This window comes from Lithobates pipiens, unplaced genomic scaffold, assembly GCF_037356315.1.
Source record: "Lithobates pipiens isolate NorthernLeopardFrog02 unplaced genomic scaffold, aLitPip1_a1.2 Scaffold_18, whole genome shotgun sequence".
In the NCBI taxonomy this organism is placed as follows: Eukaryota; Metazoa; Chordata; class Amphibia; order Anura; family Ranidae; genus Lithobates; species Lithobates pipiens.
The window spans coordinates 63,340,954-63,363,582 of record NW_027507758.1 but is presented as its reverse complement, the minus strand read 5'-3'; the positions used below and the strand labels follow the sequence as shown (position 1 = coordinate 63,363,582).

Below are 22,629 nucleotides of genomic sequence, written 5' to 3'. Positions count from 1 at the left end.
ATTTAATAAAAAAAAAATATTTATAAAATATATCCTAAACTTGCACCATTTAGGAGGTATTTACTATATATGCTGCTGCTGTTGGCACTGAAGGAATGGCCTGCTTGTGCTGTTTCTTCAGAGTCCATGCTGTGACTGGCGGCTCCCGTGTGGCTCCAGCACACTGTGGAGTGACATAATCGCGGCTCCGGCCAACCACAGCAGCGAAGTAAATCTGGGAAAGATGTTGGCGCTGTCAGTGGTGTGTCGGCGCCGATTCAGGGCATCGCTCTGTCTTGCAGGTTTTTTTTTTTTGAGGTTTACAACCTCTTTAAAGCTGCACTCTGATTAGAAAATATTGTCTAACTACAAGAGTAATTTGTCTTCCTCCTTGAATCTTGGTGTACTTGTGTATTCCTTTCTAAGCTGTGCAGTAATCCAGTGTGAAGCTTTAGCTCTGTTCAGGAGCTTACTATAATAAAGACCACTCACAGTTGCTCTGTCTCCTTGTGCAGGATGACTGGTCTGGTCTCGGCCCCCATCTGTAATTTTCTACCGGCAACATGTACAGGGCGGGGCCTGCTGGGTCCCTCCCACAGCTCTGCTCTCTGAACAGGCTATGTACAGCACAGTGATGACTGTTGTATGTTAATATCTGGGTTTGTAAAGGCATTTGATGCACAGAGTGGATTTATATCCTCTGTGGGCTACTAAATCATTTATTACATAAAACTTTGTGTGCCAAACTTTCCACTTCAAAAAACTAACTCTGACCCACATCATTTTATTTTGTTTGGAGAGAGTAGGAAAGGCTTACAAATAAAAGCCTGTTGGAAATGTCATTCCACTGACCAGATTTTCCTTCTAATTTCTGCTTTACTTACTCTCTGAAGCCAACAAAGTCCTATTCATTCTCATATAAGAAAAAAAGTGTCAGGCAGAGGAGTAGTAAGCCTTAAAACAGGTCATGTGACAGGCGGAGGCGTAGTAGGCCTCAGGCTGGGTTCACACTTATGCGGTCTGCTGCATTGCATGTAATTTGTACAAGAATCGCACCGGATTCCTGTACAAATGACATGTGAATTCAGTGCGGTGCAAATTGAGCCATAAATTATGCAGGACCCTTTTCTTTTGTCCGCAATGGAATTGGATCGCATGGGTGTTCAGACCCATGCGATCCGTTTCCCCAGTTCACACTGCGTTCTGCGAACCTATTTGGGGGTGTCATTAACTTTATATTGACACCCGCAGCGGTTCGCAGAGCACAGCGTGAACTGCCTGCGATTCTGATGTGGTGCAGGAACCACTCAGGAATCCCAGCGGTTCCCGCACCGCATCAGTGTGAACCGGGCCTTAAAACAAGTAACGTGAAAGCTCTTCTCCTATTTTGAGGACAGGTAATCCAAAGTAATGTGATCGTTATTTGCATATAATGTCAGGGATTCCCCTGGAGGGGTACACAGGGATCAACCAAGAGGAACAGCAAAGATTTAAAATAAATAAGTGGTTAATATAAAAATGTACCTGCTTTTCTGGTCCGAGAGCTGGGGAGTCCGTTTCTAGACACATGTTTTCCAGAGGTAATTGTTTCACTAGTTTCTGCTTCTTAAACAAACAAGGACTGAATTACATACAATATCACACATAAAGCTGTCTTTTCTATTACTATACATTCCAGATTGTAGTTATCACATATGCATGCATTAGGAGTAGAATTCCCGGCAGGCATACAAAAGCACCAACTAATACGTTTATGTGTATCTGCTATCCCCTGAAGACGTTATTGGATGAAACCCGTCAGGCAGAACCTTTGGCAGTGACGTCATCACGCGCTGTCACGGACTTGAGCGGCGCGCAGGTCTTTTTTCTTCTCATTGTTTTATCTTTCTACATCATTGTAAGTGTAATATCTTTTAATAAACTGTATACCAGGTAATGCACTATAGAGAATAGAGTATTTTTCATGCATATACGAACATTGGTAATTGTTGCTGCAATTGATCAAGGGGCAAGCAGCCAACACAGAGTCATTCATTGGCTGGAACAGAAATCATTAAACCCTGAAGTTCAATCTGGTCTCGGGAAGCATGTATGGGCTGTCTTTGTGAGGACTTTGGCTCTGGTAAGCAAATTGTGTGCTCAGTAGGCAGGTGAAGGTGCATTGAAGTTAGTGTAAAGAGTCAGCGGTGGATTCACCAAGTCTTGAATGACACCTAGATGGACATTTGAGTGGTTTTGATCATTATTTAATGCACGGATACTTTACAGTTCTGAAAATAATATTTCACTAAGCACAATGATAACAGGGATTGACCCCTGACAAGAGTAAATTGTGATGTAAGAGACCTCTTCTATGCTGCTTCTCAATGTATACCTGACCAATATATTGCACTTAGATTGTAATAACACTCGTTATGATTGTACACCTGTGTAACTGTTATTTGTTATGTTCATAAAAAAAATAAAAAAGTTAACCTTTAAAAAAAAAATATTGCACTAAGTAATTTTTGAGAAAATATATCTATATAATTTATGCATGAACGTTAGGGTGTTTCATTTTTCCAAAGATGTGATTTTCATATGACTTTGCTTACGCCCCGAGTCTCAATGATGTAAAAGATATATATGCCAAATTTCAAGAAGATTGGATAATATTTAGGGGTTGCACACATCGGTCACTTTTATCAAAGCAAAGTCTGTGGGCTTCACTTGATAAGAAGTCATATACAACAATGCTGGATGCAGAAACTCCTGTTCAAGGCTTTCTAGAAGAACAACGAGTGAAAATGGTTAACTACATCCAAAATGTCCTAAAAGACAGAAGTCATTCAAGAGAAGACTACAAAGAGTTATTCCAACTCTCACTCCTGTACCTAGGAGGTTGGTCTAAAAACGACTTCAGTTTCAGGATCCCAGGGGCACTGCATCAAGTAAGGTGGATGGCAAAGGCAATATATGCACTTAAAATTGTCCTCTTCACTAAACAGTTGAATATTCCTCAACGACAATGGCTTATTTGGACAAACGTATTACTCAGGCTGTTAAGGAAAATATGACTAAAAATGTAGAAACCAAACCTGCAAAGAAAAAGGAAGTGAAACGATAAGAGGGTAAAAACATGGTTTTTGAAGGAAAAGACCTGAGCCATTTCGTTACTAATAAAACAAAGACATTCTTTGAGTTGTTTGGGATCCAGGACGTGACAGAATACAAGGGATTGCATCGCTCAGAGTTGATTAATTTAACACGTTTTGCCTATCATATTACCTATTAATCTTAGTGTATAGTTTTAATAGTATTTTAAGTTTGTGATTTCTAGTTTTCCCAATAAAAGTAATCAACATTGAAAATTTGTATTTTTTGCCTACTTTTACAAAAACGGATCAAAGTGTGCAACCTCTAAATATTATCCAATCTTCTTGAAATTTAGCATATATATCTTTTACATCACTCAGACTCCGGGCGCAAGCAAAGTCTGCAAAAATGTTACAGTTGATTTTTTTTCCATTAGAAAATGAAACACCCTAATGAACGTGGTATATTATTTAACTTCATATTGATTTGCATGTGTTTGGAGTATTTCATAGTTGAAGTACAGTAATTTAAAGGGATAGCACATCTAATTTAATTCTATGGGGGTTGAATTTACTAAAACTGGAAAGTGCAAAATCGCGTGCAGCTGTGCATAGAAACCAATCAGCTTCTAACTTCAGCTTGTTCAATTAAAGCGGGAGTCCGCCGTTTTTTTTTTTTTTTTTTTTAAAAGCCAGCACCTACAAATACTGTAGCTGCAGACTTTTAAAATAATGACACTTACCCGCCCAGCACGCCCGCGATGTCGGCACCCGTAGCCGATCTCTCGATCGTTTCTCGGGTGCTGCTGCCGCCGCCATCTTGGGTATGGGAATCAGGAAGTGGAGCCTTGCGGCTTCATTTCCCGGTTCCCTACTGCGCATGCGCAAGTCGTGCTGCGCAATAAGGATGGTCCCCGCTGTCTCTGGGATCCGTGTGTTTCCCAGTAGGCAGCGGGGGACCTTCGGAAAGTGGCGTAGATTCTGCGGAAAGGGGCGTAGCTTCTGCAGAATCTACGCCGGAAGTGGGTGCAGATACCTGCACTGTACAGGTACCTGCACCCCCCTCCCCCCTAAAAGGTGCCAATTGTGGCGCCGGAGGGGGGGAGGGTTCCAATGAGCGGAAGCTCCACTTTAAGGTGGACCTCCGCTTTAAGAATTGACAAAACAAAATGGAAGCTGATTGGTTTCTATGCAGAGCTGCACCAGATTTTGTACTCTCTGGTTTTAGTAAATCATCTTCTATATGACTTTTGGTTTTATTCAAATACTACTTAAAGTGCAGCAGATCCTAAGATTCTCACATATGCTTGATATCCCAACATACATTAAGCGCAGAGGTTTATACACACATTTATTACACTAATGGGCTCATTAAAGTGCTAATAAAGTCTTGTAAAAAATAGATGAATTGAAATTTGACCTGTCCCTGCTGAACCAGCCAGATTTCAATCCATCTTTGACCAGCTTAAGCTATAAGATATTACTGCCCTTTTTCTAATTTTTAGATGACCCCAGGCTTTAATTAAGGTCCAGGACCTGGCTATGCTGTCTGGTAGAGTTTCCTGAATCACATGACTAGCTTAATGGAATTACAAATCTTTTGGTAGGTCAGAAATTGCACACATTTTTATTTCACCTTTGTATTTAAATGCATGTTTGCAGTTTGACTTTGTTATTGCCACTATCTGACCTGTATTAAGCCCCGTACACACCGCCAGACATTTAAAAAAAAAAAAAAAGAAAAAGGGGGCTGACATTCTGCCCGTGTGTATGTCAGACATGCATGCTGGAAAACCAGCAGCTGACTCCCGATCAGCGCTCGCAGCCAATGGCAGAAAGCGCTGATCGGAGTGCTCTGGAGGGGTGGCCTTCCCCCTGTCAGAACATAATAGCTCAGCGGGGGGGGGGGGGGGGGGGGGTGAGATCACTGAACTAACTTCCCATGGTTAGTACAGCGGCTCTCAACCGAACCCTCGCAGTTGCACAAAAAAAAAACCCCAAAAAAACTGTAGTGTGTACCCGGCTTTTATCCCCGCACAGACCTTTGTAAAGATTGGTTACTCTGTACAGTCCCTGAATCCTTAAAAGAGGGATTCCACCTACAAAAAAAATATTAAAAGCCAGCAGCTATAAATACTACAGCTGCTGACTTTTAATAAATGGACACTCACCTGTCCCGGGGTCCAGCAATGCCGGCAGCCGAGGCCGATCGATCGCTCGGCTCTCGGCTGCTGTCGCCACCATTCTAGGTGAGGGAATCAGGAAGTGAAGCGAATCGGCTTCACTTCCCGGTTCCCTACTGCGCATGCGCGAGTCGCGCAGCGCAATAGGAATTGTCCGCGCTGTCTCTGAGACCCGTGTGTGTCCCAGCAGACAGCGCGGCAGGACAGGAAATGGCGTAGACTCCCACGGGAGTCTATGGCCGGAAGTGGGTGTAAATACCTGTCTTTGACAGGGATCTCCACCCCCCTCCCCCCTGAAAGGTGCCAATTGTGACACCGGAGGGGGGGAGGGTTCCGATCAGCGGAGGTTCCACTTTAGGGTGGAACCCCGCTTTAACGGATTTTGTGCTCAGACTCCATGGGATAAAAATGTTTTACCTGTTCACTTCTGATGATGGATGGAGGGATGGAAAAAAAATACCCAGCTTTCACGCCTTCCATTGCCACAGAGGGCTTTCCATCGAATGCATGAAGCAAAACCTTTTCAGCGCCTACATAAAAAAAGAAGAAAATCCTTTACTAGGTGCGTGTTGCTGCACTTTAAGATTAGAGGTGATTTGGAGGCAAGAATTTATATACTTTCTCAGCCAGGATTCCCCAGAGGTTATTAGGGGTTAACTGTAGCCGACTGACACTTAAAAGTGATTGTAAAGGCTTGTTTTAAAAAAATACAAATAAATAAATAACAAACATGTTATAGTTACCTGCTCTGTGTAGTTGGTTCTGCACAGAGCAGCCCGGATCCTCCTCTTCTCGGGTCCCTCTTTGCTGCTCCTGGCCCCTCCCTCCTGTCGAGTGCCCCTATAGCCAGCAGCTTGCTATGGGGGCGCTGAAGCCAAGTAACAGCTCAGTGAGTTCATTCAGACAGGGAGCCTGGCTCTGCCCCCTCTCTCCCGATTGGATAACTGACTTTGATTGACAGCCGTGGGGGCCAATGCCACCACCGCTGCTGTGTCTCAGCTAATCAGGAGGATTGTCCCAGATGGCTTAGACATTCGTGGACGTCGCTGGAGAGAGATGAGGCCCAGGTAGGTAATGGGGGGGGGGGGGTTGCTGCTACACATAAAAGGTTTTTTATCGTAATGTATAGAATGCATTACCATAAAAAACCTTCTGGCTTTACAACCACTATAAGCCTAGTACACACGTCGTTTTCTTTTTTCATTCAACCCAGCGGGCTGACTGACAGCTGTTAGTACAGCGTTCTCCCCTGCTGTGCTGTGTTCTGACAAGGGAAAGGCCATCCCGCTAGAACAAATCGGTCATTGGTTGAGGGCACTGATCGGAAGCCGATCGGAAGACCTTTTTCGGTCATGCTCCTTCGTCAGAAGCTGGACGAACGGCTGGCTTCTATAGGACCGACTCCGGTACACACAGGTTGAATGTTGGCCAGTTTCTATTGAAATCGGCCAATGGCACCCGACAATTGGCCCATGTGTACTAGGCCTAAAGTGGAGTTCCACCTGATTTTTAATTCCCCCCCCCGTGCTGCTGATAACATTGCAATAAATCACAGATTTTTTTCAGAGCTTCTTACCTATTTTGGCCAATAAACAGGTACACTTCTTAGTACCTTGCCACGGCGAGGTACATCACATCTGGCCACACATTTTCTCCTGGGATATAAATGTCATCAATCCCAGGAGTCAATGGGCAGCCTCTGCAAAAGGAGTGCACCATGCAATGCACAGGCATGAGATCGGGTAACCCGGAAGGAGCTACGAGTGGGCTCCAGATGCCCACACTAAGGATGGGCGTGCACTTACTAAGGTGGTGATAGAGAGTACTTAGCACAAAATTCTAACAAAAAAAGAGTTAATTTACTACATATGCCAGAATGTATTGTGCAAGATGCGACCATCGCAGGGGTGTTTTATTTTGTTTTTTTGTTTTTAAAAAGGCTGGAACTCCGATTTGAATCCCATAGTCTTTGCATAGTGTTAAGGCAAAGCTAGCGACATGATACTAATGATCTTTTATTTATCTGTAAAGGGTGGCATTCTGAGCACCAATGCAAGGGGCATATTTCTCGCTGACCTGAATTAATTTCTTTTAGTAGTGGGTTCTCCGAGACCTGAAATTTATTTTCAGGGTTCCTTTCGGATAAAAAGGTACATTTTAATTGACTATAATCAAATGGGTTAAGTGAATTTATAATGCATTATTTAAGTATTTTTCCAGAATTTCCAAACTCATTATATACTCCTGGAGTAAAAATGTAATAACATGTTATTATTTATGGTATTTTGGTTTGAACATGCACTACAGATACAGATTTAGCAGTTGTGATATATAACCACTGTTAATTTTGATGTCAAATTTTGATTTAGTTTTAACCATAGCCTTTTGACTAAAATGCCATTTTGGTTTTAGTCGTATTTTAGTCATCTGGATTGTTTTACTTTTAGTTGTATTTTAGTTGACTAAAAATAGCATGAAATATATTAAACCTGAACACATCCTGATATTATCTACCATCCTGAACACCAGGACCAGGACTGGGGGAGGAAGGAAGAGACCTCTGAAATAATCAGGTCTTCACTGCTTTGCAATGATAAAATATGAAAAGGTTTTTTATCCCTTTCAGTGTCCTTGTTGAGGGGGAAGTCCCCTTACATCCTATTCTTTTTTTTTTTTCTAAATCTGATTGAAAAAAAAAAATGTAAAATAATTTTCTATTCTCTCCTGAAATGTATCTATCCCACATCAGTGTACAATCCAAAATATCCAACCAACTCTTCCATATATTTTCTAATTTCCCTGGGCAACCTCTATGTAAGAAAATTTTCTTTAATTACAATTTCCTTTATTCGTGTTCTCCACTCTGTTATTGTTGGGGGGTACAGAGACATCCACTTTTGTGCTATTAGCTTACGAGCCTGAAACAGACTCCTTACTATTAGATCTTAGATTCTTATATCATATGTAGAAGGCAAATATCTGACTCTATCAGCAACTTCATCCCAAAGAGGGCATTTACAGGGCATCCTATTCTGATGACAACTGTCTCGGGGCAGAAAAACTTTAGGTGGTCATTAAGTAATTTTTTTTTTTTTAATTGCTGACAATTTTATTTTGGGCAGAAGTGACTATCAGTCTCTTGTGTCATAAATGCTTCCTCTTGCCTCTCACCTGTCATTAACACCGCACCACACATGAGCACCTAAGTGTTAATTTTTCAGCACCTGATCTGAACTGTTACGATGCGACTCCCCTGCGCATGTGCGGGAGTGTTGTCGTCATGGCCTATCAAGCGGCTGAACAGACAAAACCCAGAAGGAGGCCCGGGCAAAGATGGAACCCAGCGCCAAAGACCCATTGGATCAGTGCCAGCGCAGGGCTGGAGGGCACATTATGAAAGGTATGTCTGTCATAATGTGGTGGATACTGCCACATTATGGCATAAACCACTTGGGGGCCCATCTAATTAATAAAAATATAAAAATAAAAAAAATAAAAACACAACCCAAGGCAAAAAAATGTAATATACGGCATTTTTTTTTTCAGTCTTCTCTTTATTTTCACTTGGTGATCCTGAGAGTAACACACTTCCTGCTCTTTAGTGACAACACTCCCATGGTACGCTCATCAATGAAAGATTGACAGAGATCCTTGATGACAAGTACCAAAAATTCCAATGGATTTGGCAACCCTGGATAGACCACTCCCCCCCCTTTTTTTCCCCCTCCCCCTCTTGCTTTCTTTCTCTGTTATCTTTGCAGCTTGCCCTTATGCGCTTCCCTCTCTCATTGCTGAGCTCATGTAGTAGGCTCCAGATGAACAGGGTAGGCCATGGGCACCTACTTTTTTTTTTTAGGCCAGGCCCCTTATTCATAACTCACATTTGTGCTATGGAATTGTGGAGACGTCAGTGGTTTTGATATTGCCTTGATAGTCTGGATGATGTTTGTTCATCCTTTTGCCCCTAAATCCTCAGATGATCATCCCACGCTCACAAATTGATAATCTGTAAGTTTTGTATTACCTATAGCCTATTACAGTATTAGACTGTTGTTGCTCTTATTTCGCACTCAGGGAACAAAATTAGTATAATGTATGCTGCTATTTTCAGTGTACATTTAGTTTTTGTATTGGTTTATTTCTCGTTATATTGGAAAACTTTAATAAAATCTCAGTAAAAGAGTGAAAACACTCACTCACTGCACTGTATCTCTGAAGGAACATTGTGGTAACCTTGGCTGTTCTCCTGATTATTACATAAAGGGGTAGTTCATTGAAGATAACTGGGAAAGCTGATAACATCGTTGGAGAGATCAGTGAAAATGAATTCATAAGGACAAGATTAACTGGTATTATTTTGTACTTTCTGAAAATGTTCTTAGCCTGAAAGAAAAAAAAAAAGATTTTTTTTAAAATCCTGACTCGTCTCGCAAAACGAGCAGGATTCAAGCTGCTGGGGTGTGCAGTACCTCATTTGGCCAGAGGTGTGGGGGCGCCGGTGACTCTCGGAAATGCTCTGAGACACTCAGTTTTCGAGTGTCTACAGCTCCCCCGCACCTCTGGCCACATGCAGTACTGCATAGAGAAGCAGTGGCTGTGGAACGGATTATCTGAGTTTCCATTGATTCCTATGGGGGAAACTCGTAATCAAAAGGTAATACTGTAGGGGGGCGTGGCCGGATGTGAACCAGGGAGGACGCACGGTGAATGAGCTCCAGGAATCCTTTTGTAATCCTGCTCCATCCTCTCTGCTGACGGACCCGGGGACGCGGCTAGACTCTCCCCTGCACTGCGGACCATCCTCGGACCCGGCTGGGCTGTGTATTTCGGAGCCCGGCGGTGTTTCTGGAGCTCCGGTCGGCTGCGGCCTAGCTGCCTGGTGGAAGCCGGCCGCCATCTTTGAGGCCTGTGAAGCCTCCGGGACGCCCGAGGTGGAGTGCTGCGCTCGCGGAGCGTATCTACGAGCCGGACGTATGGAGGTGGATTGTCACGGACGTGCACTGCGGGCTGTGGCCGGACCTCTCACCGAAATTGTCGCGGCCGCGTTCGGATCGTACCGCGGCGGCCGGCCACGTGGCGGCAGGGGCGGCGGATCGCCTGGAGTGTGTGGAGGCCGAGCACCAGGAAGGGAGGTGAGCTTTGGAGTTGGGGTCAGCTGCAGGGTGCCCCAGGACTGAGACTGAGGGAGTGTGGTGGGGGCCTGTGTCAGCTATTGTCAGCAGTGTTGCTTTCTCACACTGGTGTGTGGCTGGACTCCTTTAAAGGGACATATCCTGTTTCTATCTGCAACCTGCTGGACTGTGTCTGTGCTGCTGCATCTTCCTGCTGAACTTCTCCTAAGCCAAGTTTTGTGCTGCACCATACACCATCCTAGCTGTTTGTTCACTCTGTGGCTGCTCTGCTCTTAAAGGGGCGCACCTTACTGCCTGTATACCATCCTGCATACTCTCAGTCTGTTTGCCTGCTCCTTCATGCCCTCCAAAGGCAAGTCTGCTGCTAAGAAGGCACCGCCGCAGCCGGTACAGAACCCTAGTGATTTTTTGAACCAATTCAAGGCGCTGATGGCGGATATGGAACAGGCGGCACCGCAGGCGGCCGCTCTGCCCGTGCCTGCTACCCCTCAAGCCAATGATACCACTGTTATTCTGGCGGCAATTGAGCAAAGCAGAACATCATTGCTGGTCCGCATAGACCATTTGGCGGAGGAGTGCAATCTTATAAGAGCTGATTTGGACAAATTTAGGGGCCGACTTTCTGAAACCGAATCCCGAGTCTCGGCAACGGAGGACACCACTAGTCGCCATGATGAAGCCATTCATGCTCTGCAGTCCACTGTTCAGAATTTGGTGGCGAAAGCCGACGACGCAGAAAATCGCATGCGGAGGAACAATGTTAGGGTTCTGGGCCTCCCAGAGGGAGCTGAGGGGGAGCGCCCTGCTGAGTTTGCGGAGAGCTTCTTCAAAACACTTCTTCACTTAACCGAGGTCCCTCCAACATATGTGGTGGAAAGGGCTCACAGGGTACCCACTGGTCGAGGTCCGCCTGGGGCTCAGCCCAGGCCATTCCTGGTACGATTCCTCAATTTTAGGGACCGGGACTGTATACTGCGCGAGGCACGCAAACACCAGACCCTGCCTTTTGAGAACACGGTGGTGCATCTGTATCCTGATTTCTCGGCTGACTTGCAGAGACGGCGCAAGACCTTTACGGACATCAGAAGACGGCTGCGTGAGAAAGATTTGAAATACTCCATGCTCTATCCTAGTCGGCTGCGGGTACAACATGGAGGTTCGGTGAAGTTTTTTGATACCCCTGCTGAAGCAGATGCCTGGCTCCAGTCGCTGAGATAGGCGAGGCCGGACATGGTCTACTTACTACACGGCGGGATTGGTTCTTCTCTCCGTTTTCCTTTTCCTTTTTGCCTTTTGCTATGGCCCCTGTTAAGAGTTTGGCCGGTCTGCTCCTTGGAGGTTGAGTTCCCAGTTGTGCCATCATAGGGTTCCCTGACATGGAATTTTGCTCCCTCGGGCTTGGGGTGGGGGGGGGGGGGAATTTGAAGGTGGCTGCCCTTTCCTCACAAGTGCATCTCTGTGGACACATGGTTGAGTACAGTGCCCCTTCTTCAGTATCTGTTTGGCTACCCTCTTGGACACATCGCATCCTGGGAACTGAAGGGGCATATGAGGTCCGGATGGGACAGCAAAGGCGGGAGGGTCCTGAAGCAGAGTTGGGAGCTCCGGGACACCGGACACCGTGTTTATGACAGTTTATTTTGGTGACACTTTAACACCCCTTTTGTTGTTTTTTTAGGGGGGTGTCAAAACTTTTTCTTAGTGTCTTTAGGTCCTTTTTGGCCTCACGATGGTTATGCCCTCGAGGACTATTTTAGGACACGGTTTGGGGACAAGCTGCGTGTACCTGTTTTTTTGGTTTGCTACACAGCAGCAGGGAGTTTCTGGGGTTCAGGGGGTGGGGTTCTTAGTTCATACAGCCCTCCAAGTCAGTTTTTTTATTTTTCATATGCTTGGTTACACGTATGTCTCACATGGTCAATTGTATTTCCTTCTGTTACTTTGGGTACTGTGTCTCTTGCTGGACAGGTTTAATGGGGGATGATGGCGGGACAAATGTTTAATGTGGTCTCCTGGAATGTCCGAGGATTGAATGACAAATTCCGTAGAGCTTTAATGTTTCAATTCTTAAAACCGCTTAGTCCTCATGTGATGTTCCTGCAGGAGACACATCTGGATGGGAGCAGGGTGCTAGCCTTACGTAGAGCCTGGATACAACGGGCGATACATGCAACTTACTCTACTTACTCCAGGGGAGTGTCAATCTTAATCAGTAAGGCGGTACCCTGCACCATACATCGTGTGATCTCGGACCCTGGGGGAAGGTATTTGATTGTAGTCGCTGATATTGGCACCTACAAGGTGGTCTTAGTTAATGTTTATATTCCACCCCCTTTTCAGATTCAGATTTTGTATGATATTTTGGGTAAATTGGCACCTTACATGCACCTCCCTCTTCTTATTGCTGGGGATTTCAATGCCATACTCTCTACCGCTTTGGACACCTCTAATGCGTCTAGAGTGGCATCGGCTGACCTTTCTGCCTGGGCGGCCACGGCTTCCCTGACAGAATTGTGGCGGTGGAAGAACCCTACTACTAGAGGTTACTCGCATCTTTCCAAAACGCATAGATCATCCTCGAGGATTGACTTAGCGTTTGCGAATGCATCAATGTTGCAGCTGGTGGGCGGAGCTACATATTTAGCGGGTGGTCTGTCTGATCATACGCCTCTGTCAATACATATTGGTCTCACCTCAGGCTCTAGGAGGGGGGGCTGGAGGCTTAACCCTGGCTGGCTGGAGGTGGAGGAGGTGTCCACTCAGGTTGCGCCACACTTTGGTAAGTATTGGGAGGATAATGTGGGTACTGCTGCTTCAACCGTGGTGTGGGATGCGTTTAAAGCCTGCATGCGCGGTCACTATATCTCGGCTATTAAGCAGGCACGCAGGTCTCATAATCAGAAAGAGCAGGAATTGCAGGACAGGGAGAGGGTGTGTGCTTTGGCACATGCTAATAACCACTCGGATGTCACGTATGGTGAACTTCTGGAGGCGAGGCGTGTTTTGGCACTCCATTATACCGAATTAGCTCATACGTCTAGGACAAAGCTGGCTGAATCACTTTTTGAGCGGGGGGACAAAAATGGCAAGTTGCTTGCTATGTTGGTTGCGGAACAGAGAGTTCAGACTAACATACCTTGCATTAAAAACGATCGGGGGGACATTCTCACAGATCCTGTGGCTATCTTGGACACTTTTGTGGACTTCTATAGAACCCTGTATGCTCCTCTCCCGGCTTACAGCTCACTGGAACTGGATGGGCTGTTGGCGTCCCTGGATGTCCCGGTGCTGTCCGAAAGGGACAAGGACATGTTGGACGCTGATATAACTGAGGAGGACATTGAGAGGGCCATTAGGTCCTTCCCTCCACATAAGTCTCCGGGTCCCGATGGTTTCTGTGTTGAATGGTACAGGGCACATTTAGAGGACTTGGTTCCCAGGCTAAAGTGTCTCTTTCACTACTGTATTGAACATAAGTGTCTTCCTGACTCCCTACTAGAGGCGCAGGTCATTCTACTGCCAAAGCCGGGTAAGGATCCCCTGTCATGTTCGTCTTATAGGCCTATAGCACTGCTGAATCAAGATTTGAAAATCTTAACTAAAATTTTGGCTACCAGACTTTCCCAAGTCATCACTACCTTGGTGGACATAGATCAGACGGGATTTATTCCGCAGAAATCTACGGATACCAACTTGCGCAGGCTGTTTACTCATCTGCAGGTCGAACATGACAGGACGGGCGAGAGAGTAGTGGTCTCCCTCGACATGGCTAAGGCCTTCGATTCTGTAGACTGGCAGTATTTGCTGGCAGTTCTGCGGCACATGGGTTTTGGGGAGGTTTTTGTTACTTGGATTTCCCTACTTTATAGCAACCCCCGGGCGGTTATCAAAATAGGGGCCTTGATCTCCTCTCAGTTTAACGTGGGCAGGGGCACGCGTCAAGGGTGCCCGCTGTCCCCATCCTTATTTGCATTGGCAATAGAGCCCTTGGCTATAGCTCTGCGGAGGTCCCCTGAGGTTGGAGCTTTGGAGGTGGGGGGTATCAGGGAATGCCTAGCGTTATATGCGGATGATATGCTTCTATTTCTGCAGGACGCGGGGCCCTCCTTGGAGGCTGTGTTTGGGGTGCTTGACACCTTTGCCACATACTCCGGGCTCCGGGTTAATTGGGAGAAGTCAAATGTTATGGCTATTGACGGGGGGGCTCGTGCTTTGGCGACCACTAAGGTCCCCATTGCATGGGTGCAGGAGTTCAGGTATTTGGGTGTGAGGGTGTCCCCAAGAGTAGGTGAATATATGTCTCTCAATCTTCTTCCATTGCTGGCCAAGGTGAAGGTACAACTGGATGCATGGAAACATTTGCCGCTGTCCCTGATTGGTAGGGTTAACCTACTGAAAATGAAGGTTTTACCAGTGTTTTTATACTTTTTGCGAAACACGCCTGTTTGGATCCCCTGCTCCTTTTTCAGGAGGGTGAACAGTCTGTTCAGCTCGTTTTTGTGGGCCGCTGCACATCCCAGGATAAGTCTCCGTGTTTTACAGGAGCCCTGGGGTCAAGGTGGCTTGGCATTACCGGATCTATTTAAGTATTTTATAGCTGGACAGATGGTGGTCGCCAGGAGATGGTTAACAAGGGATGACGGGGATTCCGCCACGGTACTAGAGGCAGCCCTTCTGGGCTCGTATGAGAGCTTATCATACCTGGTGTATAGGGGTCCAGGGGCCTCTCCTTCCCTGACAGTCTCCATGCGAGTAACAATGCGAGCTTGGGACAGGGCGCAGGTCTTGATGAAGCACGGAGGGGGGTGCTGGTCGCCGGACGCCCCTCTATGGTACAATCCCAGGCTGCCGCATTTTGGTGCGATCCCTGACCCGGTGATATGGGCCAGGGTGGGCATAAAACAACTCATGCACATAGTGGGGGGAACTAGGCTATACACTTTTGATCAACTGAAAACGAAATACAATCTACCGAACTGGTATTTTTTTCGCTACCTCCAGTTGAGACACGCCTTCCTCACCCAGTTTGGTTCTGATGCTTTGGAGCTGGGTGTGTCTCCCCTGGAGAGAGTGCTGCGGACGGGGGACCTTTTGAAGCCCTTGTCCGCGGTCTACAAAGAGCTGTTCGTTGATAGACCCAGTGTGGTACAAAAATGTAGGGACACATGGAGCGCTTTGGTGCCGGACTTTGGGGGGGAGGACTGGGACGACATGTGGGCCTATCCTTTCCAGACTCTGGTGTCGGCCAGAGATAGACTTATTCAATATAAAATTCTATACAGGGTACACTACACACCTGCAAGGCTAGCTGGAATGTATGGTACGGGTGCGGCGGAGTGCTGGAGGTGTACGGAGGACCGAGCTGGTTTTGATCATATATTCTGGCAGTGCCCACAGATTAGGGACTTTTGGAAGGGAGTGACGGACACCATACAAACAGTCCTCTTGGTGCCGATTCCTCTTACGGTCGCGGTTTGTTTGCTGGGGCTGGTGGAGGAGTTGGCTCCCAGAAGGGCACAAAGGACTATGATATCTCTGTCTTTGTTCTATGCGCGTAAAGCCATCCTGCTATATTGGAAAAAGCCTGAACCACCTACTGTGTCCTATTGGAAAAGCCTGATTAACAAAGCACTTCCACTATACAGGGCCACGTACCTTAGTAGGGGATGCTCCAAAAAATTTGAGAAAGTGTGGCAGGGCTGGCTGGACGCCAAAGATACTTTGAATTAGTTTGCTGGCTGGGGAGAGGACTCCTGGATAGCCAATGGGCGCACGGGGCAGGTTGATGCTATGAGACCTAAGGGTCTTTCTGTTGTACATGCGGAGTCAGGGTGCATCATTACTTTTTGGGGAGCCAGTTTTTCTCTGAGGGATACGACTAATGTATATGTTCTGTGATTTGTATTTGACTGGGGGGCTGCACAGGGGTATGGGTGGGAGGGGGGGGGGGTCTGGGTCATATGTTATATGTGTTGTTTGTGTTGAAAAACTGTTAATAAAAATAAATTTACAAAAAAAAAGGTAATACTGTATTACATTTTAGTTATTGGGTTTAGATACACTAACGACAGGGCTCTGTGATACCGATATGCACACAGGAGTTGTGTTATTTTTTTGTAAATCTCCCCATGTGTTAAAATACTTAAACAAGACACTGTACCTTGTTCCTTCAAAAGATTTATAGTCGGCCTTCCTGCTGATCGGGAGTGAACATTTCTGGGAGTGAGGAAACAAAGTGTGAAAAGATCAGAGCAGATCATGGAACAAGCTAACATATCTTTGTCTTCTAATGTAAATTACTGTCTTATATCTATACATATGTTTATGATCAGTCTGTATATATAATGAACAAAAATCATCTGTACACCAAATGAAAGAACAAACAGTTCTTATTTCCCAGAACAACCAAAGATGTTCTTTATGCACCCATATTGCAATGTAAACATTAGTGGCAGCATGCAATGAGACTGAAACAGAATGCCAATTAAGTGCCCACTTTGCCAATAGCAACCAATCAAAATCTTTGATTTGTATCAAATTGTGAAATGTAGAAATGGCATGTGGATGCTGATTGGGTAATATGGGTATCCTGCAGCAAACTTTTCATATATCTGTTCCTAGAAATGTAGGCTATCTTTGTATTAACTGCTGTACGTTTCCAGATTTAGCAGTCATGCAGTGTAAAGCTGGCCATAGGTTTCCTGTCTTTCAGCCCGCAGGCTGAAGAAGAAAAATCTCTATTGAATACTCCATCCACACTACACAGTGTCAATGGGGTAAAGTATACTGTATACTGACAGCCAGTACTTGAGGCTGTGACAACACCCAAACAGGGGGAACCTCTGATTGGATGCAGCCGATGTTCAGCCAACAGTTTTTTGCCCGTCTCCTTCAGTTTTCACATCGAAGGATGTCAGATGGGAAGGTGCTAACAGGGCCACCCGCAGCTCAAATTTTGCCTGCTTCCGTTTACAGACAAATTAAGCAGCTGCATTCTGTGTTTTAAACTGCCTATAAAATTGCAGTGATACAACATTACAGTATCAGGGCCTCATTTTGACTAATGTAGTGATGAAAGGAATAGATCAATGGCAAAGGTAGCATGTACATAAGGAGCGGTGTATTATTTGTAAAAGGGATTAAAAAAAACAAAAAACAAAAAAAAAAAAGACAAATAAGGAATATTCCAGACATACAGATCATGTTTGAATGGATGAAAGTACTCAGTAAAGGTCTTACAGTGGTAGTCCTAGGCGTTTGGCCAGTTCAATCTGTCTGATAAACACCTGACGCTGCTCTTCCTTCTGATCATCTGTGCTGGCGATCCGGGGAGTGAAATCCAGGCCAACCTGAGAGCAGACACAATAGAGCTAATTTATTGAAACTGTAACCATCTAGAGGGCAGCACGGTGGTTTAAATGGTAGCACTTCTGCCTTGTAGCACTGGGGTCCTTAATTTAAATTCCCGGCCAGGACACTATCTGCGTGTAACTTGCATGTCCTACCTGTGCTTGCATGGGATTTTTCATGTACTCCGGTTTCCTCCCACATTCCAAAGACATGCTGGTAGGTTAATCTAACTGTTTAAATGGGTCCTAGTATGTGTAAGTATGAATGCAAATTAGGGACCTTTGATTGTAAGCTCCTTGAGAGCAGGGACTGATGTAAATTTATATATGACACGTTGTGTAAATTGTCAGTGCTATATAAATGCCTTTAATAAATAATATAGAAATGCTGTGATGTTTATGTAAAAATGTCACCCCCATGTTAATTCCCTTCAACTGTTTTCAATTTGTATCAAGAACTGACCCCTGCCAATCTGTCTGGCTGTAGAGTTGTAATATAGGCACTGGACTGAGGGAGGGAATCTGGAAAATATACTCCATGCACTACATGGACCAGGGGAGGGATTCAGGAGAAAATGCTCCACCCACTACATGGATGAGGGGAGGGATTCAGGAGAAAATGCTCCACCCACTACATGGACCAGGGAAGGGATTCAGGAGAAAATGCTTCACCCACTACATGGACGAGGGGAGGGATTCAGGAGAAAATGCTCCACCCACTATATGGACGAGGGGAGGGATTCAGGAGAAAATGCTCCACCCACTATATGGACAAGGGGAGGGATTCAGGAGAAATGCTCCACCCACTACATGGACCAGGGGGGGGGGGATTCAGGAGAAAATGCTCCACCCACTACATGGACCAGGGAAGGGATTCAGGAGAAAATGCTTCACCCACTACATGGACGAGGGGAGGGATTCAGGAGAAAATGCTCCACTCACTATATGGACAAGGGGAGGGATTCAGGAGAAATGCTCCACCCACTACATGGACCAGGGGGGGGGATTCAGGAGAATATGCTCCACCCACTACATGGACGAGGGGAGGGATTCAGGAGAAAATGCTCCACCCACTATATGGACGAGGGGAGGGATTCAGGAGAAAATGCTCCACCCACTATATGGACAAGGGGAGGGATTCAGGTGAAATGCTCCACCCACTATATGGACAAGGGGAGGGATTCAGGAGAAATGCTCCACCCACTACATGGACCAGGGGGGGGGGATTCAGGAGAAAATGCTCCACCCACTACATGGACCAGGGAAGGGATTCAGGAGAAAATGCTCCTTCCACTATATTGACTGGGGGGAGGGATTCAAGAAAAAATGTTCCACTCACTACAGAGACCAGAGGAGGGATTCAGGAGAAAATGCTCCACTCACTACACAGACCACGGGATGGATTTAGGAAAATATGCTCCGCCCACACAGCAACACAATACTGTCAATGTAATGTTGTAGTGGATTAGGGACGAGGGGTGTTCAGATGATCGCACTAATTTAACCCTCACAGGCCTCTACATACAATGGTCACAGACCGCCCCCTGTATTCTACAGGTACTAGCTAAATTTACAACACAATTGGTCACCAGAAATACTATTACATTTTTTATTACAAATAAACTTCAATTGATTTATTCACTATTATAATTTAAAGTTTAACCCCCATTAAAAAGGTATAAAGTTGCTCTCTGCAACACACACAGTGATAATGTAACTATATGGAGGTATGGAAATTAAAGCTGAACTCCAAGCACAAACATATCCATTCAAATCTGTTTCTCACTAGCCACAAATTTTTTTATATATATATATATATATATATATATATATATATATATATATATATATATATATATATATATATATATAGTGAGAAACAGATTTGAATGGAAATTTTTGTGCTTGGAGTTCAGCTTTAATTTCCATACCTGCAGCAAATAGTTGTAGTCCAATATTCTGATGAAATGTGACAGTGTCTAATCTGGGGGTGAGGTCATTCAGAGGATCCCATCAAGGAATTCTCACACAGCAAAATCTCTTACAATACACAAAACCTAAAATGGTATATTAGATATTCTGTACCTCACCAATAGCCACCAATTCATCCTTGTAGAGTTCAATTAAAGGCAAAGCATCTTCTAGGTCCTAGAGGATAAAATAGTGTTCACTATCACATCTTATAAATCTTTATTTTCCAAGTATTTAAGTACTTTATTTATGAAAACAATGGCCAACGAAAGCTGGTTAAAGGATCACCCCACCCAAAGTAACGATATTCTATGTGTGAGGATAGTTCAGGGGGGTGTCTCCATTATACACACACAAGGCAGTGTAAAAAAAAGTTTATTAAATGAAATAGTACCAAGAAAAAAATTCCATAATAATAGTATCTTACATGGTGCTTGGTTTTCAACAACAATGAAGCACAAGGAAATGGAAATATTCCAATGATGACAAAGGAGCTAGCAATATGCTAAAACATCTAATATGCCGATACTCAACGCAGAAGGTGGGGAAACACACTAGCATGCCCGCTCAAGGATGGTCGCTGGCAGCAGCAAGGATGCGCATCACCAGAAGTGACGTCACCAGGAATCAGAAGTCATCGGTCGGGATCCCAGAACATGCTATGGGGCACCAGGAATTGATACTGTCCCCCCTAATTTGGTATAGTAAATCCTCCCCTTTAAGCAAATGGTTTTGGAATTACAATATCAATTCCAATATAAATGCTCTAATATGGAATACAGTTTAAGAAGTTGGAGTCCCTCATTAAGTGACAAAGTGGACCCCTGCATATAAGCTAATCTATATCTCCCGGCCATCGGGAACCCTCCCATATAAAGATACCTCTAACCCTTTGATTGCTGGAGTTTACTCTTAACAGCTAAATAGGAATTACCCCCATGGTTCATATATCTTTATTTGCTTTATTTATATTATTTGTCTTTTATATGGCTGATTGTACTTTTATAAGACATTTATAAACAAGAGACAGAATTTATGTATATTGTGTTGAATGCCGGTTGGCTGAACCCTATGCAAGTGTTAAAGAAGCCCGGGGTATATTATAGATGGAGTGCACTATCATGGTGCATCTCCTGATAAAGTCAGTGACGAAAAGCGTTGGTCTGGGCTTGCTGGTGTCACTTCCGTCAGTCTGGTTCGGGACTGTGGAATGCAAAACGTTTGTTGGATTACATGAGCATGTAGCTTGTGTAATGTGAGTATAATGTGAGTAGCAAATTGTATGTTTTTAAATATTTTTAATAAACAGAATCACGCTATGGGATGTCGTTTGGCTTCTATTTCCCTCTACATGTATGACAATTATGGAGTATTGAGTGTAAAGGAGGTGTCCCATTCAATATATAGGGTTCATGGGGACAATCAGAGGAGAAGCTGCCTGACTTTGCACAAAACTTTCCTTTCTGGTGAGTGGGGAACACAAAGGAGGGGGGGGGGGGCACGCAGTGTTGCAATTTGAAGCACAGAACTTATGAATTTTGAAGCACTGATCACTTTTTGAAACACACAAACTTTATTAATCTTATTGAGTGTATATGAATTAATTTGAAGCATGTAGCAGTTTATGATGCGATTTATAGTTTATTATTGAGTTTATCTGAGCATTCCGAGCACTGTATCACACATGTGAAAATATCACTGCACATATTTGGTGGCATTGATATTCAGATCAACCCTTCATGGTGTAATCATAGTGCAGGCAGCTGGTTAATAATAAATTGTAAAGCATCCTACCTGAAGGGTGGCACTGCGTTGTTGCTCTGAGGTTTCTGTTTGCACTGGGTGCACTCCTAAACATGGAAATACCAGTCCCGCATTCCTGTGTACAGTCAGGCACTGGATGAACAACATGACCACTTTATAACTTTACATCTGTGCTACTAAACAAAGCCAATGCCTAAAGGCTACTTACACACTGGGGTGGGGTGGCATTAGCAGTTAAAGCGCCGTTAGTTTTAGCGGCGCTTTACCGCTGTTATAGCGGCGGTTTTCGGCCGTCAGCGGGGAGCTTTTAACCCCCGCTAGCGGCCGCATAAAGTGTTAAAAGCACCTGCAAAGCGACGCTGCCGAAGCACTTTGCAGACGCTTTGGCAGCACTGCTCATTGATTTCAAAGGCAGGGGCGGCGGAGGAGCAGTGTATACATGGCTCCCCCACTGTCCCAACGATGCTGCTTGCATGACTTTTTTCCCGTCCTGCAAGCGAACCGCCCCAGTGTTAGAGCACTCGGGCTTTCACACTGGCATGAATTGAGAGGCTTTTTACAAGTGCGATTTTTAGCGCTAAAACACCTGAAAAGCGCCTCAGTGTGAAAGTAGCCCAAGTACTGCTTAAGGCTGAACAAAACCCATTGATTTAACGGTTTCAAATAACAGGTACATTTCCGACATCCCGAGATTGCTAACTGTCACAATTGCTTGTGCTCTCTACCAAACTGTCAAACCTTCAAATGGCTGATGTCATAACTGATCACATTGGCAGCACCATGGAAATTGCAAATCAAACAGAAGCTGATATGGAAGCTTCCATGGCTGAAAAGGATAGGAAGGTTTAGTTCCGCTTTAAATCAACACTGGCAACAAGACAATCTACAAGGTAGCTTCAGAACTATTTCTGTCAGCAGTGGGGGTGGGCACAGACAACACAACCTCCTATGATCTTGAAGCAGCATGGGGTCTTATTTACTAAAACTGGAAAGTGCAAAAGCTAGAGAAATTCTGCATCGGCTTCCAGGTTTTATTGCCAAAGCTTAATTGAAGTTGGAAGCTAAGTGGCTAACATGCACGGCTGCCACAGATTCTGAGTGCTCCAGTTTTAGTAAATCTACCCCATGGTGACTGATGTCCTATTATGCTCTGGCCAGGATCTCCAGAACCTGACTG

General features: G+C 44.9%; 1 protein-coding gene across 3 annotated transcripts in view; it reads right to left on the bottom strand.

The window, feature by feature from the left end:
- The window catches only part of LOC143987177 (putative deoxyribonuclease tatdn3-B), a 60,044-nt gene that overhangs the window by 24,471 nt on the left and 12,944 nt on the right, over window positions 1–22,629 (bottom strand). For 2 of the 3 annotated variants that reach the window (XM_077485750.1, XM_077485748.1), the window contains exons 4-9: window positions 21,483–21,567; window positions 19,803–19,865; window positions 17,608–17,717; window positions 16,529–16,584; window positions 5,654–5,766; window positions 1,504–1,584 (exon numbers count right to left, since the gene is read on the bottom strand). In XM_077485750.1, the coding sequence (XP_077341876.1) occupies window positions 1,504–1,584; window positions 5,654–5,766; window positions 16,529–16,584; window positions 17,608–17,717; window positions 19,803–19,865; window positions 21,483–21,567 (508 nt within the window). The remainder of the gene's footprint in view (window positions 1–1,503; window positions 1,585–5,653; window positions 5,767–16,528; window positions 16,585–17,607; window positions 17,718–19,802; window positions 19,866–21,482; window positions 21,568–22,629) is intronic. The other variant, XM_077485749.1, reaches the window with a different exon arrangement.